Source organism: Porcisia hertigi, chromosome 36 (assembly GCF_017918235.1).
Source record: "Porcisia hertigi strain C119 chromosome 36, whole genome shotgun sequence".
In the NCBI taxonomy this organism is placed as follows: Eukaryota; Euglenozoa; class Kinetoplastea; order Trypanosomatida; family Trypanosomatidae; genus Porcisia; species Porcisia hertigi.
In genome coordinates this window covers 484,626-500,053 of record NC_090595.1, presented here as the reverse complement: position 1 = coordinate 500,053, position 15,428 = coordinate 484,626, and the positions used below count along the sequence as shown (strand labels likewise).

Genomic DNA, 15,428 nt, shown 5'->3' with positions numbered 1-15,428 from the left:
AGGATGTTGCGTGAACTCGCAACGACACCGGCGACCCCTCTTCTGAGCGAACGCTTGCATGTGCGTCGTCTTTTTGGGTAAGCGTACCGCAGCTGCAGCATCTCCTTTGCCAGTGACCGCAGAACTGCAGCGACACTAGGACGGACCTCGTCGAACCCACCTAAAGGGACTCGGTTTGTACACGGGCGAGAGGAGGCGAAAGTCGGCGTGGAACACGGTCGTCTGCCTGCGCTGCTGACACGCACCCTCCCGATGTGTCACCAATGAAATGGCTCCCCAGCCAGGCGCATGAGAGGGAACAGCACACCACGAGTGCCTCTCCTGCTGGTAGCTCTCTTGACAGCGGCACTATTCGCGTCCTGTGCCGCAGCGTACTGCGTTTGTAGGGCCTCCAGCATTGCGTCCTACTCTCTGTTCAGCTGCTTTTTTGGGGAATGGATCTGCTTGCGTTGTATGGCGGCACGGCGACAATCGTCGGCCATCTGATGCAACACACGCACTATGACTTGCTCAAGTTGTGAGAGCACTGGAGAGGCAGAGCCATCGATGGCGCCTTCGGAGAAGGCCTCATTGGTCTCTCGCCTACCAAGAAATGAAGTTTGACTGTACGGCGACGTACAGGGGCGCTCACCCCGATGGGGGCCACGCCGATGGCGTCGTCTTTTTCGTCAACGTCAGCGTTGGTGGCCTCACAGTGGAGCATTCATCAGTTCCGTGCCACTGCGAAGAGCTCAGGTGCGGTTCTGCATGCCCTGCTGAAGTTTACACATTTCCCCTAGTGCTGTAACGGGCGATCTTGCTTTCGCTACGACGCGTGGCTTCCAAGGGGACGCAGTACTTCGTCAACCCCAGAGTACGCTGGCTGATGTGTGGGTGGACGTGTACATGTTGCCGTCCATCCCCCACTGGAGCTCGATTGAATTTTTGTTTCTTGGGGGGAGAGGAGGGGCGGTTAGTGTACAGAGCAGCCCGAAAAGGCAAAGAGAAAGCACGGAAGTGGTGACGACAGCCACAGGGGCAGAGAAGAAAAGAGGAGGGAAACAAAAAAAAAAGAAATGAGCTCTGCCTGAGAAGCAAGAGCAGTGCGTTGCGCTCACCCGAAAAGATGAGAAAGAGTCCTGCCATCAGAGCACCCCCTTCTCACTCCCCCCCCCCGGATCCAAAAGTTGGTCGAGAGGATTAGGTTTTGCTCAGGGAGTACAAGGTCCCCTACCCTCCCCCCTCCCCCCACTCCCAAATGGCGTGCACTCTACGAGAGTGCGTTGCCATTCAGAGGAGGCAGTCGATAGTGCCTCCATGCTGAGGTGAGGGTCACGACCGTTTTAGTTTTTTTTTTACATACGGCGATATTCGCTGTCGCCGTGCGCATCCAACTAGAAGGGGCACTCCATCACCGCTTCTTTTTTCTTCATTCCTCTGTGTGTGTGTGTGTGTGTTTGCAACAGAGAAGGTAACAGGCCCGCGGGGAGGAGACACACACGATCTCATGCTCCTCAAAGAATGCGGGAGTGATCTATTAATTGTTGCTTCTCGGCCAGAAACCGCCGGAACTCCTCCTCTGCTCTAGATAAAGCGTCTCGCTTAGACCATATTTCTTCCTCCTTGCTCTTCAACAACAGGTCTGTCTCGAGAGCACGTTGTCGACGCTCGTCTTCTTCTTCCCGCTGTGCCTCGCGCTCCAGACGCAGTCGCTCACTCCGCACAAGCGACAAACGGTGGGCTAGGCGCTCCTCCTCGAGGCGCTGCTCTTCCAACTGCGCTCGTGCCGGCGAGCGAGTTGGTGCGACTTTGTGCGTTGTATCGATATTGGCAGCCGCAGGACTTTGAGTGCGGGCATCGCCACTTGACCACAGAGATGACGCGTCCCCATTGCCGTGGAATGATGCGGGCGGAGCCGAATCCCGGGTGATCGAGTGTGCTTGACTCATAGCCGGTTGGCGCGGGGGTGGTACCCTCTTTTGTGCGTCACCGTGACACTGTGTTGCCGGCTGGAAGACGTAGAGTTGGTCGTAAGGGTGAAGTTGTGTCACAGATTTAAGCTTTGTCCAGCGCAGCAGCACGTCATCGTAGATATAGACAGCCATTACCTGGAAAGGTTGCACCATGTCTCTCCTGTTCTCCAATGCGAGCAGCCCCTGCACCTCACAACTAAATATGCGAGCCAGGTCGTCCCGCAGGCTCTGAATGGAGGCCGGGAGGGCGTCTAGGGTGACCTCAAGATTCACTTTTTCGCCCCCCAAATCTGCGCAGCACAGTAACGTGAACATGAGAGGGACTCTCGTTTTGTGTGGGTGTGTGCGTCCGCGTCCTCTCCCATGGCAATCGCTTGGTGGGAGAATGACACCCTATGTGGTGCGGTGTCGGCCCTGGTGTGTGTGTCGTTGGAGCGGTGAAGAAAAAAGAGCAAAGAGGTAGAAAAAAAGAAACTGGTCTAGCCTAGCAGTCAAGCCTTGAAACACTCCTGAGCACCAATAAAAAAAGCTGCAGACTTCAGCAGCCTGTTCTTCGGTGTCGCAGCCGAGATGAGCTCCCCAAGGTGAGAACAGGATGCGGGACACCGGCAGAGGGGGGGAGACGAACAAACGAAAAACGGAGAGGTGTTAGTAATATTATTATTATTATTGTCCTATGACACGAGGGACATGTTGTAAGTGATATCACTGAAGCTTGAGAACAAACTGACTGAGAATCCAAAAGCAGAAATGTAGAATGTGAGTTTATATATGTATACATATGTTTCCCTATCCACACACACACACACGCTGCCGTTTTTTTGGTGTCAGAAGGGTGGTGATGGGTTCTCGGACTTCCGTGCTTTTTTTTTTAGTTGTTGCGACAACAGAGGTTTGACCTAAGAGGAGGTGCGATTTGAATTGAGCCAATACAGGGAAAAAGCGGCAGCCGAACGACCACTGAGAGCGCACTCCCCTTCTCCCTTCCCCCCGACACACACACACGAGAAAAAAATGCGGGAGACACGCAAACAAAGCGCGAAAAAAAGGGAAAAAGAGTGAGGTGAAAAGGAAAGGGAATGGACATGTGACTGAGCAGAGCCCAATCAACAAGTAGATGCGACGCTGCAGGTTGTGAAATTCAAGTAGGTTCAGTGGGGCTCCCCCGCCCCACCTCTCTCGTCCTCGGTGCTGCTGCTTTTCTTCGTCACAAACATCCCTGGAAAGAAACCAAGAAGCGCTTTTCAAAACAATAGCCGCAGGAATGATCGCGAACAGAATTGCGGGTCTCTGCACTGTATTTGAACGTGAGTTTTTCTATTTCATGTTCGGTTCTCGACATTTTCTCGAGAGGGTCGTGGCAAAGGACGTGCAATCAGGATTACCATCAGTGTGCTCATATGCACGTCGTTCCCCCGAAAGAGAGAGAGACACATACACAGACGCACGCAAAAAGAGAAACACCAAGGCTAGCAAGTAGCGTGATGAACAGAATACGTATAACTCCCATGATTGCCGGCTGCTTTCACGACGTTTATTTTCACTCTTTTTTTTTAGAGGGGCATGAAATGATCCTGGTTTTGACGGAAGAAGCGGGCGAGGACAACGACGATGGTGTACAGCGCGAGCACATCTTCTCGACGAACGTCATCGAGGGAAGCATAGCTAGGTGGCGCGGCATCTGAGGCGCGAGGATTAAGCTTGTTCAGAAGCAAGTCCCGGGTACTACCGGAGACACCCTGCCAAGAGGCTAGTGTGCGGAGGTGTCGGCAGCAAGTGCGGAACAGGTCATGTGCGAGGCGGTCTGTATCAGGGTCGAGCGGTATGTCGAGGGCGCTGAAGGCGGCAAAAAGCCACACCCCGTAGCCGGCCGTCGCCCTCCGCTCGCATGACAAGGGTGAAGTTGGCATGAGAAAGCGCAGAAAAGAGAGAAGTGCCCGTTGATCAGGCGTGAGAGTCGACGCGAAGCTGGCTGGGGCGTCGAGAAGCGAGACGTGCGCTGTCAGCGGCGCACCTTCATCAACAGCCGGCTCCGTGTTGTCGAAGAACCGCGGTCGATCCGAGGACTCGTGGTCGCCCTGTGACTCGGCGCACGATGCACTCTCATCCTCGGTTGCACACGGGACAACGGTGTTCTCCGCACAAGAGCGTGCGCCACGCAGCAGACGCGTTGCCGCGGCGGTAAACATCGCTGAGACGCTAGCTGCGCTCAACCAAAGAATATCTGAAAGCCGCGGCACGCGTCCGATTTCTGGCCCGTACCTGTGAAGATACTCATGCCACGCCTTTATGTGGTAGCCCATCGGCACACCTAGCCGACGACGCCGAGCTAAAAGGCGGTGCACTGCTGCCGCTGCCAAAAAAAAAGAGCCGAAGGCAACATCTGAAAACTCGGCGAGTGCCTGCGTGAAGGGTGCGAGACCGACGGAACGCACCAGCGCACGAACATCCTTGCCAGAGAGCTCCCAATACGATCGCTGTTTCCTTTGACCAGCAGGACTGTCTTCCTCCGCCCCCGTTTCCCAGACGCCCGGCTGGGCTTGCCGCGTTTCCTCCAAGAGAGCCTCCACATCCTCGATACCGTAGCGCAGGATTAGAACATACTCGCGCATTTTATTCACGCGATCGACAGTTGTCTCCACGAACGTCATGGACGGCGCCACCGCTGCGTCCAGGCTGCGCTCTTGCAAGGATGCAGGGAACCACTTTGACATGAGGTTGATGCGCTGCGCCATTCCTTCCACTGGTGGCACGGGGGCAGTGGGAGAGGCCACATTTGTCAGGTTCAAATCGCCATCAAAGTCCACGCCCCTGGCAGTCTGGTGATCCAAGGAGACCTCATGGGGATGTTCTACAGCTGCCGCAGCCACTGTCGTGCTCGAATTTTTCGCCAGGGACTTGAGTTGGTCCTCGTCGTCGCTGCCGCTGCGTGCTCGTTTCGCCCCCTTCTTCTTTTTCATGGGGAGCTGCCGCACATCCCGCTGTGCGTCGTGCACTTTGATCACCACCAAACCACTTGTGGGCAGGTCGGAGGACACGTTTACGTCGACGGTGCTATAGCTACCAGAAGCTGCCGCATCTACCTCGCCGGTTCGGACGAGTTCCTCCTTTCGCGCTACACCGGCTCTTCCAAATCGATCAGACTGGATCTTTCGACCTAATTTGAGGTACGCCGCGGCGTCTGCCATTGGCAAAGTGCAGAGAGCTGGAAAGGCACGGGCTGTCTTGTGTGGGTGCCGTGTTCGTACCGGGAGACGGAAAAAAAGAAAATGCGAAAAGGAGAAGCGGAGCCTTCAAGGGCCACTCTCCCACCACAAAATGATTTATTTGTTTTTCCCTCTTTGTATCACGCTTTGAGTTCGTAGTGAATCACAGCAGCAGCGTGGATGCGTACGAGTAAAAAAAGCGCAGCACCAACATGTGGTCGAAGAGAGTAAAAAAAAAAGAAATCATGGAGGCGTTAAAAGCAGGAGGCGCAGGGTTCGAAAGAATTGTTTTTTTTTTTCGGATTGGGGGCATAGTGGAGAGGGCAGATTCCTAGCGGACGAAGCATGGTAAAAAAAAATTTAATAATGAGAAGCTGTGACAAACGCGGTGCATCGTGATAGAGATCGCACCCCTCTGTGCGCGTTACGGTGCAGTTTTGAACGAGAATGACGTATTTCGGAAAGAGAGACGACAGTAGTGTCGCGCTCACACAGAATTCAGTTTCTCAAGAGTACATCTTCAAAAAAGAAAATGACATAGACGAGCTATGGGGCCAAGGGATGTGCAGGGGTGAAGGGTGAGGGGGGAGGAGGAGGGGAGAGAAAAAAAACTTCACGGCGAAGCACTTTTTGTTCCCCCCGGAAACTACGCCGCTGATTTGGAGGTGCATAGGCGATTCGACGCCTCGTCAGCTTGAGCGCGAGAAATGGTGCCGGTGTTAATTTCTGTCGGGGCGAGGTAGGTGTCATATAACCGCTTCTCCGTCTTCTTCTTGGCCTCGAGGCGGTCGTAGTACATGTGTTGTACAAACGTCTTGAGCGCGACCTTTTTACCCTCTGTGGTGCTGTGAAACAGGTGCTGTTGACGAAGCTGCTCCATGTTGGCCTGTTTCCGCTCCAGCGTTTCGTTATATAACCGCTTCACAGATTGCTCCTGGTCCTCTGGGGTTAGTGCGGCAGCACCGCGCCCCGCGCTCTGCGTGAACGCGCCGTATGCAGCTTGGTCTGCCGCCGCAAGACGTTCTTGCTTATGCTGCAGACTCTGGGTGTAAAGGCGATCTGTCATCTTTACCAAGGCTTCCGCCGAGATTCGCTTAGTCGGACACACCTCGAAGGGATCATGTATTTCCAATTCACGTCGTGGCATCGTGAGCCGCTCGACATGCCTCTCTAGTTCCTCCGGCGTAAGCCGTTTTTCGGGGATAGTGCTAACCTTGTTTTCCGCCATGGTGCCAATGACAGCCGGAGGATTGCCCCGGGTCTAGCGCAGCACGCAAAGTATATAAGCCAAGGGAGGTGAAGGAGGCTTCAAGCAGTCTGTCGACATGAATGTGAGATGCGCTACGGGGAAATTGTTTATTTTTTTAAAAGGGGGGCGGATATCAAGCAAGCAGTAAGGAAACCATTATTTTGTTGCGAAGAGAGCGACAACTACATGAAGCACGGACTGTCATTCGCCAGAGTGAGTCGAAATACCCCCCCCGAAAAAAAAATCCTTGTGTACCCTGTGCATCGTCGTGGAGGACGTGGGGACGCTGCAGCAACAGAAGATCAGCAAACCGGAGGTCGTTGACTACATGCCACTTAGCCCTCGCCGCCCTGTAAGGTAAGCAGCGATGTGATCGGGTTTTATGTCGTTGCCGTGGCCTTCACCGTTTCCCCTACAGCATCGACGTCATCGCGTTGGTGAGCCCGTTTGCTTGAACCTTGCACCGTGTTGTCAAGGTCCCCCCGACCCCCGCACCTGTCCTCTAGGGCATCACTGTGGTGGAAAGGCGGGAGAAGCAAGGGTCAATGCCAGCCAGTGCTTACAGAAGATGACAAGCTATGACACACGTGCTATTTAAGGACCTCTTTTCCTCACTTGTTTGCTTTTTTTTGCTACGAAGAAAGCGTGATTTCTTGTTGTTCTTTTTTTTTTCGGCACCCTCGCGTTCTATCCGTTACATGAATCCCCCCCACTTCAGTTGAGCATAGCTTCTTTTGAGCAAATCGAGCTTTTTGGTTTTTGAGGGGGTGGGTGAGTTGCAGAGGGTGGGAAGGATAAGAGTAAGGGTGCACCTCCCTTCCATCCTTCCTTCCTTCCGTTTTTTTTTTTGATGGGAGGCACACATCCCCAAACGGAAAATAAAAAATAGAGAAAAAAACCAACGAGATGTTTTCTTTTTCCGTCTGCGTGCGTGCGCGCATGTATGAAGGCGTCAACAGCCGCCGAGAAGCCAAACGAAGATGGGAGTTGGAATCAAAAAAAAGGAACCGAACCAAACCAAACATTTATAAATGAAGAGAGAGAGGGAGGGGGGGGTCTCCTCAACCCCGAGCAATAAAGCAATGACGCGAAAAATAGGTTTAATGCACACGCAGGAGCCAACAGTACCACCCCATACACACATATATACCGAGCAACACGATGCCTTTCGACACAAACAGGAGGGAAAAAATAACTCTTTGTGGACAGTTGCTCGGCAGAACACGGCGACCGACTACTGGGCGACCAGCGAGAGCTGTGCCTCATTACGAATGTTATAGGCTAGTACCATGAAACCATGCGTCCCTGTGTGTATATCTGTGTTTATGTGGGTGCGTCAGCGTGCGCAGTACACATATCCTTCTCATAACTTGTGCGCTCGCTGTGTTTCATCACAAAAGCATTTACAATTTTTCGTTTTGAATTTTGTCTTTCTCTGTGTATGTGTTTATGATGTGGGATTGAGGGTGGAGCGGCTGGAAAGAACTCGCGAGTGGCGCGCTGGGGGGGGGAGGGGGGGGGGAGCCTCAAACAAAAACGGGATGTTTGCCAGTGCTGCGTCCGTGACTACTGTGCCACTGCGGTTTGAAGTAGGCACGAAAGGTCGAACAAGTCGCCACGTGCACATCAGCATCCTCCTTTCTTGGTTGCCAGGCTCTCAGGTCGTCACGCATCGCCACGGGTTGAGATGCACAGGGAAGCTTTGCTTGGTGTATTTGAATCGTACTCCGTGGTCAGCGTAGTCGCTGGTAATGGCGCTGATCACCACGCTAATGGCACAGCGTAGGTGGCCGGCTCAAACATACAAAAAAAAAAGCAGAGATGCTTCTTATCGGTGACCGCGATTCAATGAGACAAAGCCCCCATTTCATGGCACTCATTGCCAGCGTCAGGCGACATAGCATAACCAAATCGGTTCTAGTACGTGTTGCCCTTCACGTAAAGGGATGCAGAAGAGGCGTCGTCGTCTGCGCGGTTGTACTTGCCAAGCTGCGCCAGCGAATTCATGCGTGCGCGGTGAAGGAAGGCGCTGCGCCCGGCAGCTACGCCGGACTCCTTGCCGCCCCACGCCTTTAGCGCGGAGGACTGGAGTGCACGCGCGTACGAGAACGTGAGGGTGAAGGGTCGCGGGAGCGGGCTCTTGTTGATCGCGTTCAGGTACTCGCTGGCCTGCACCTCGCTCAAACCACCAGACAGGAACGTAACACCGGGAAGCATGGCCGGCATCGTGCGGGCAAGCGTCATCACGGTGTATTGGGCAACTTGTTCCGGAGTCGCCGTCTTGCCGGACTCGGCGCCAGGCACCACCATGTTCGGCTTCAGCAGACAGCCCTCCCATACGACGCCGTGACGCTGCAGCGCCGCCACCACCTCACGCCACACGTGCTCCGACACGCGCTGACACGTGTCGATGTCGTGCTTGCCGTCGATCATCACCTCCGGCTCCACAATCGGCACCAGCCCGCTCATCTGCGACAGAATCGCGTACCGCGCGAGTGTCTCCGCGTTGAATCGTACCGCAGGCTCAGACACCGTCCCGTTCTGGATTTTATACACGTTGCGCCACTTGCAGAAGCGGCAGCCCTTCTTGTAGTAGGCAGATGCGCGCTTCACGTAACCGTCAAGACCCTCTGTCATCTGCTCGCCCTCCGCGCCCTCCAGGAGCGGGCATAGCCCCATGTCCGTCTTGATGCCGGGCACAACACCACGTGCTGTCAGGTACTCCGGGAACGTCTGTCCGTTGCTCGCCTTTTGACCAACCGTCTCGTCGTGCAGGATGACGCCGCTGATGTACTGCTCAAACCCCTCGGCCTCCAGCATCAGCGCACGGTACTGTCGGCGATGTTCCTCCGTGTTGCTCAGCCCAATAGGTTGGAAACGCTTCGCACAGGACCCGATAGACTCGTCTGCCGCGAGGAGGCCCTTACCCGGCGCCAACATCTTCCGAACAGTCGAAACGAGCTCCGCCTCATATGGCGTCTTGATTCTGTTGTACGCCGGGAGCTGGCTCTGGATGACTTCCACACGCGAGGACATGATTGAAGGCGTTGAGTTGAATGGAATGGTGTGTGTATGTGGGGGGGGGGGAGAAGGGGAGGTACAGAAAAGGTTGAGGATGAGATCTCTGTAATACGAGAGAGCGCTGTGGGCGGAGTAAAAGCTTGGAGAACGTAGTTCACTGTGGGCGTACAGACAAGAGATGCGATGTGTGGATTCGTGCGGAGATGATGGCGACGAGGAGCGTGTGGGTGATGGAGTCAAACAAAGAGTCGCCGGAGCCAAGACGTGTATTGATGAGAGAAGAGCCGATAGGGAAGAAAAAAAAGCGCGTGTGTAGAGAAAAAGAGACGGCCTCGCAGAGCGGGGGGTGGGGGTGCGACATTGAAAATGATACAACACAGGCGTCAGCCTACATCCCCTCCAAGGGCGTCTTGGTGTTCATCTTTTTTGTTTTGTTTGTTTTTGCGGCTTAGACGCTGAAATGAGAGGAATGATAAAACATAAAACATAAAACAGAGGGGTGCCTCCTCAAACGTACTGTGTTTCTACCACGTCACTGCGATGTCTAAACAGAGCGCTAGAGGAAGAGCGACAACCCAACGGGCCTGCTGTGAACGAGGGCTTCATTTAGAAAGACGCAGCACCCACACTGGATTTGGAGGCCGATAGACCACCCACCCCGCCTCGCAACAGTGTCTGGCAGTGTCCATTCCGTGAAAAGCAATCCCCTTCACTCTGCACAGTGCTTCCCCAACCGGCCCCCACGGCAATGTGCGGTTCTCAGACCCTACTCATCATCGTCCCCGCCGCCGGCGGCGCGAGACTTGGCAGCCTTGGCGCGCACGCGCTTGACGCGACCAGGGCGGCCGTTGCCGAACGGCGAGGCGTCAGCGAAGGCGATGTGGCGCTCGCTGCTCACGCGGACGATGAAGGACGGGATGGTCACGATCTGCTTGGCGACGGCGATGTGGCGCTGCTGGATCAGGACGCGGGCGTGGTGGACAGACTTGGCGAGACCGGCCTTGAACACGATGGTCTGGAGGCGGCGCTCGAGAATGTCGGGCACCGTCAGCGACAGCACGTAATCGAGCTTGTCCTTCTCCTCATCGAGGAAGCCGTACTCGTGGCAGCGACGCATGATGGCGGAGCCCTCCAGCAGACGGCGGGGGTGGTTCTCCGGCAGCGTCAGCAGCAGACGGGCCGTGCGGCGCATCTTGGACAGCGTCATGTTCACACGCCAGATCTCACGCTTGCAGCGCAGACCGTACTGGCCGCACAGCTTCATCTCGCGGTCAAGGCGCTCCTTTTCGAACGGACGGCGCGGCGCCTTCCACACGCGGTTGAAGTTGTTGTAGTTGCGCATGACGGGGGTCTTCTCTGAGAGGGAACTGCGTCGATGGGACGGGGCGATGGCAAAGGTAGATGAGCGGGGAGGGTATGATGATTGAGTATACACGCCCAACGGGGTGAAAAAAAAAACACGGTGGGAATAAAAAGAGTGAATACATTATGCAGAATGCGTCAAGGCACCGTGATTTGTCCTAACAGGTTTCTTCGTGGACTAGCAAACAGCGCACATGAAAGGCGAGTCATTCGACATGTGACATCCATGGTGCTGTGAGAAATATGAGGGGCGCGTTCCTGCGGTTACAGCACGATGCCGACCGAGCAGGGCAGGTGGAAAAAAAAGGTATAATTATATATATATTTATTTTTATTAAATGTACATATAGATGTTTTGTATCTGTAGGTCTCACGGTAAACTTAGCAGCGGGCATTGCCCTGTCTCACACTTTTCTTTCTTCTTGTTTTTTTTTCTTGCTTAACTCACATACGGTGCACCTCTCTGGCAGTTCGTTTTGTCTGCTTCTTGTCGACCGGAAGCTCTGGTGTCGTATTTACTTTTATCGACGTGTTCGAAACGCCAAAGGATCTGTGTAGGAGGAATTCTGAAGCTGGTACTTGTACCTAGCAGAGGTGCATGCAAAAGTTGCACCAGCACTGGAGAAGACGCAGGCGTGCCGCACTAAAGTTTATCGAAGGTGTGCAACACAAATGTGGCCGGCGCACGGGAAGCTTTTTTTCTGTGGGGGGGGGGGTTCGAACAGGGGGAAAAGGGGAGTACACAGCACCTAGCGATTTCGTTGATTGCTGACATGCGCCTCCATTCCCGAAGGTCATGCTGGAAAAGCGGAGAGGGAGGGAGGGGAGGACACACCCACACACACACGCATAGATATGCATATATATATATATATACCCTACGAAAAAAAAAGCGCAACCTCGAGATCCCCCAGATAGACACCCCCCAAAAGAACAGATGATGATGATTACGTCCTCTGAGAAACGAGCCGCCCGTATCGGAGGGGTGGGGGTGGTGCAATAAGCGAGGCCGCGACCAACGAGAGGGAAACTAGAAGGACCAGTGATTTTTTTTTCTTTCGAGGGGGTGCCAAAAAGGGAACACTCAGGGAGACGTTGATGGTGTGTAAAATATGCCACAATGGCACCGAAAAACGATGGGTGAATGCATCTCTTCCTTTCGCTTACCTCCACTCTATACAAATATGTAAACCCAATATGAGCAGTCGATGCTATGCCTGCTTCCCAGTGACGCTGCGGCGATGCCCTGGGTACAAAAAAAAAAGATAAGTCGGTTTCGGTGCTGCAGCGAGCCGCGTGTTCACCGACGAAGATAGAGATTCTGAGGGGAGGGAGAAATAAATAAAAAAAAGTAGTCACACAATCACTCAGGAAAAAAACACCGCAACCAATTGAGTAGCCCTTTGGACGCGCATCAGTCTGCACGCACGACAGTTCGAAGGAAATGGGATAGATGAGTACGCTTCCCTCTGACACCTCCCTCACAGACACACACACGCCCAGATACACGGAGAGGGGGGAGAAAGGCTGCCCAGCGTACAAAAAGGGGGAAGAGGAAAAGACGCCAGGGAGATGAGCGAAGACGAAAAGGTGCACTCAAACCCTGCTGTGGTAGAAATGCACGCGTATACGTGTCTTTCCATCCCCGTTTCATATACGCACGCTGGATCCAAACACATGCACGAGGAGGGTGGAGGGGAAAAAAAAACACTGCAACGAGTTGGCCACACGAGAGGAAAAAAAAAAAGGGTCTCACGCCGGGTCAAAGGCGGCTCCTCTTTTTGGACCGGTGCCTTTTGATGGAACCACAGAGAGCGGCTTCGGCAAAGCGGGCGTTCCGCAAGGGGCGGTTACGAGTAAACACATTCTAGACACTCTGTTCAAGACACACACACACACACACACACACTAAAGAAAAAAAGGCTCAAGGGGTGGCGTCGTCGCCATGTCGGATGCTTGTGCGTGGGTTCGCGTGACGGTCACCGATGATAGAAAGAGTGAGAGCAAGTGCCCGCTTCCGCAGGGCGCCCTTCTCTACCATTGGATGGATGCACCACTGTTTTTTTTTCCAGAGCTCCCCGCCGGCTACGTGAAATACTCATTGTGGAGCGCCTCCACCTTTGGATCGAGCTGCCATCGATTATGCAGCACCGCAAACTTCACAAGTGCTGCGAACATGGCACGATGAGGAGATGAGGCACTGCCGTCGGCGGTGGCACTTGCGCAGACGTGCTGCATCCAGGCCTCGAGCAACTCCTGGCTCAATCCCTTCAGCGTGACCAGCTCCCGCACATACCGCCCCACCGTAGCGCTGAATGGATGATGAAAGAGTACGTACTGCTCCACCTTCGCATCAAGCGATTGTCCCTCTTCTGTGTTTTCATTCCGTACCACTATGTTATTTGATTGGGTTGAGGCCTTTGGAAGGAGAGACGATGGGTTTAATGGCGGCGGCCAGCGGTTACGGCACCACAATGTCAACCGAGCTAGCATGGCAGGATTCTTCTCCAAGACTGCAGACAGCATGGCAGGATCCCGCAGTACAGCGGCAACGATGCCCTGCTCGGTAGACGAGAGATCTGTGAGCCGGCGGCGAAAGAGCCACGGCAACGCATCTCCGGACGGCTGCAGCTGGGCCTCCGCGCATGCAGAGGACGCGCACGCGTGGAAAAAATCCGCGGTCGGTGAAGATGTTGAGTCCAACAGTAGCTCATGTCCGCGGGCGTGCAGTAGACCAGTTTTGTCCTCCAGGGCACTAGTGCAGAGAAACACTTGCAGCTCACCCGGTTGAACTGGCAGCGAGGGTAGCCGCACAGAGGCACTTACGCGAGGAGCAGAGGCAATGCTCATCTCTACCGCCGGCTGTCCGTCGGATGGCCGGTGAAGAAGAAGGGTGGGGAAACACGAGACACTGCATCCAGTGCGTACTGCATCCGATTTCGCCCTTTGCAAGTACGCATCAATTCGCACACCCGCGCGATCCGTGCCCACCAGAAGTTTTTCAAGAAAACGGTCGTACCATCGCCCAAGAGCGTCCTCCTCCCGGCCCCATACCCACTGCTCCACGGGCAGGGAAACGAACGGCGTCGCGCCTGTGGTCTCCTCGCCAACCAGCTCCATCAATACGTGAAGCGGGGATAGCGCAGCTCCTCGAGAGACAATTTTGTTTTCACATGCCGTGGCGAACAGCTTTCGCCAGACTGCAGACGCTGAGATTGTGGACAGGAGAAGCAGCTTCGCTGTCAGGAGCACCTCTAAAGAATATCTCATGACACCACTCTCCAACAGTCGGCACGTTGGGAGTCTCTTCGCCCCCCTCGCTGGGGTTGTCGCGTGAGACTGCTCGATCTGTCGGTACTGGACTTTATGCAGCGCATCGTTGATGTGAGAAAGCAAGACAATCGCCAAAGACCGTCGCGCATCCAGGAGGACGTCAAGCGTATCGAGTGTGAGCGGCACCGCGTCCACAATCGACAAGGCCACGGCATTGGGGGGCACCGAAGTATTCGCGGGGGTGCCTCCCAGACCGTCTCCTTCGCCGATACTTGAGTGGTCGGTAAACACCACCGAGGAGGCCAACCGACATGGTGACTCCCCTAGTGCTGCAGTGCCACAAGAGGAGAACGCCCTGTCGCTTTTGCCCTTATGCAGCGACCCTGCATCCGCCACGATACCGTGTTCAGCGGTAAAGCTTATCCGAGTTTGACGCGCCGTTGGGGTGTGCTCGATGCCCGGCAAAGCGGGCCGCGGGGGTGAAATGAAAAGACTTCCTTTGGAAGCAAAAGACGAGTCCTGCACTTCGCTGTCGGCGCGGACACCCAACTGCGTCTGGGAGGACCAACTCTCCGCATCCCGATTCGCCGACGGAATGCGAGGAAGCGTTTCAGCAACGAAGCACTCTGGAAAGAGAAGCATAATCAACGTGAAGAGATCGCGAACCTGCGACTCGGATCGATATTGGTAGGAGGTGCCGGGTGACTTCTCCACAGTGGAGGAAAGCGGTGCGAAACAGAAAAAGCCGTCGGCGAGAAGCGACGCCGTTGTTCCGATAAACTTGGAGGACGGCAACAAGAGCATGGTGTTGCTTCCAAGCTCGTGGAGTGAACAGCTGTTAGCCCCGAGTTGTGCACCCGGCCGAAAATTGCAAGACGGGGTTTGGAATTTCATCGCTATAGTGGATGCATCTGCGTTGTGCAAGACTTTGAAAGGCACCACCACACCGCCCGTCATCGCGTCCTGCACCAGTTGTTCGGCTGTCAGCTCTCGTTGTGCGGCATAGGACAAGACTTGCAGCAGTGCTCGGTAGTGCTGCAAGTTGGAGCCTCTAGCCATGGCAGGTGCGTGTGGTGGTGTGGAGACGCTACAGCGCATTCTCTGCCCTTCGCTCGTGTACGGCCCGAGTGCGCGTTCTGTGTAGTATCAGTCACATAAAGTGAGGAAAAAAAAGGCGAATATGCGTGAGAGAAAGAGCAAAGGATGGAGGTAAGGGCTCAGAAGACCGCTCACTGATTTGCCGTTTGTCCGTGAGTCGCAGATCACTCGCCCAGAAAAGAGAGATTTGTCGGTGAAGAGGCTGCGGTGTTCCATTGCAGCCACCCATGTGTGTCGTAGGTGGAGGCGAAGCTCAGTGACAGCATT

The 15,428-nt window shown here is 54.6% G+C and overlaps 6 protein-coding genes across 6 annotated transcripts; all 6 read right to left on the bottom strand.

Moving 5' to 3' along the window:
* Window positions 1–1,493: 1,493 nt before the first annotated feature.
* On the bottom strand, window positions 1,494–2,267 carry JKF63_00120 (uncharacterized protein; the record flags this gene model as incomplete). The annotated part of the gene is made up of 1 exon (XM_067896172.1): window positions 1,494–2,267. One exon carries the CDS (start codon window positions 2,265–2,267, stop codon window positions 1,494–1,496), a length of 774 nt encoding a protein of 257 aa, XP_067752329.1.
* Window positions 2,268–3,505: 1,238 nt separating this feature from the next.
* Window positions 3,506–5,140, bottom strand: JKF63_00119 (uncharacterized protein; the record flags this gene model as incomplete). The annotated part of the gene is made up of 1 exon (XM_067896171.1): window positions 3,506–5,140. One exon carries the CDS (start codon window positions 5,138–5,140, stop codon window positions 3,506–3,508), a length of 1,635 nt encoding a protein of 544 aa, XP_067752328.1.
* Window positions 5,141–5,804: 664 nt separating this feature from the next.
* JKF63_00118 (uncharacterized protein) lies at window positions 5,805–6,386 on the bottom strand (the record flags this gene model as incomplete). The annotated part of the gene is made up of 1 exon (XM_067896170.1): window positions 5,805–6,386. The coding sequence occupies one exon, from the start codon at window positions 6,384–6,386 to the stop codon at window positions 5,805–5,807; it is 582 nt and encodes a 193-aa protein (XP_067752327.1).
* Window positions 6,387–8,324: 1,938 nt separating this feature from the next.
* On the bottom strand, window positions 8,325–9,443 carry JKF63_00117 (uncharacterized protein; the record flags this gene model as incomplete). Its single annotated transcript, XM_067896169.1, has 1 exon — window positions 8,325–9,443. One exon carries the CDS (start codon window positions 9,441–9,443, stop codon window positions 8,325–8,327), a length of 1,119 nt encoding a protein of 372 aa, XP_067752326.1.
* Window positions 9,444–10,194: 751 nt separating this feature from the next.
* JKF63_00116 (uncharacterized protein) lies at window positions 10,195–10,770 on the bottom strand (the record flags this gene model as incomplete). The annotated part of the gene is made up of 1 exon (XM_067896168.1): window positions 10,195–10,770. One exon carries the CDS (start codon window positions 10,768–10,770, stop codon window positions 10,195–10,197), a length of 576 nt encoding a protein of 191 aa, XP_067752325.1.
* Window positions 10,771–12,875: 2,105 nt separating this feature from the next.
* Window positions 12,876–15,161, bottom strand: JKF63_00115 (uncharacterized protein; the record flags this gene model as incomplete). The annotated part of the gene is made up of 1 exon (XM_067896167.1): window positions 12,876–15,161. One exon carries the CDS (start codon window positions 15,159–15,161, stop codon window positions 12,876–12,878), a length of 2,286 nt encoding a protein of 761 aa, XP_067752324.1.
* Window positions 15,162–15,428: the final 267 nt, after the last annotated feature.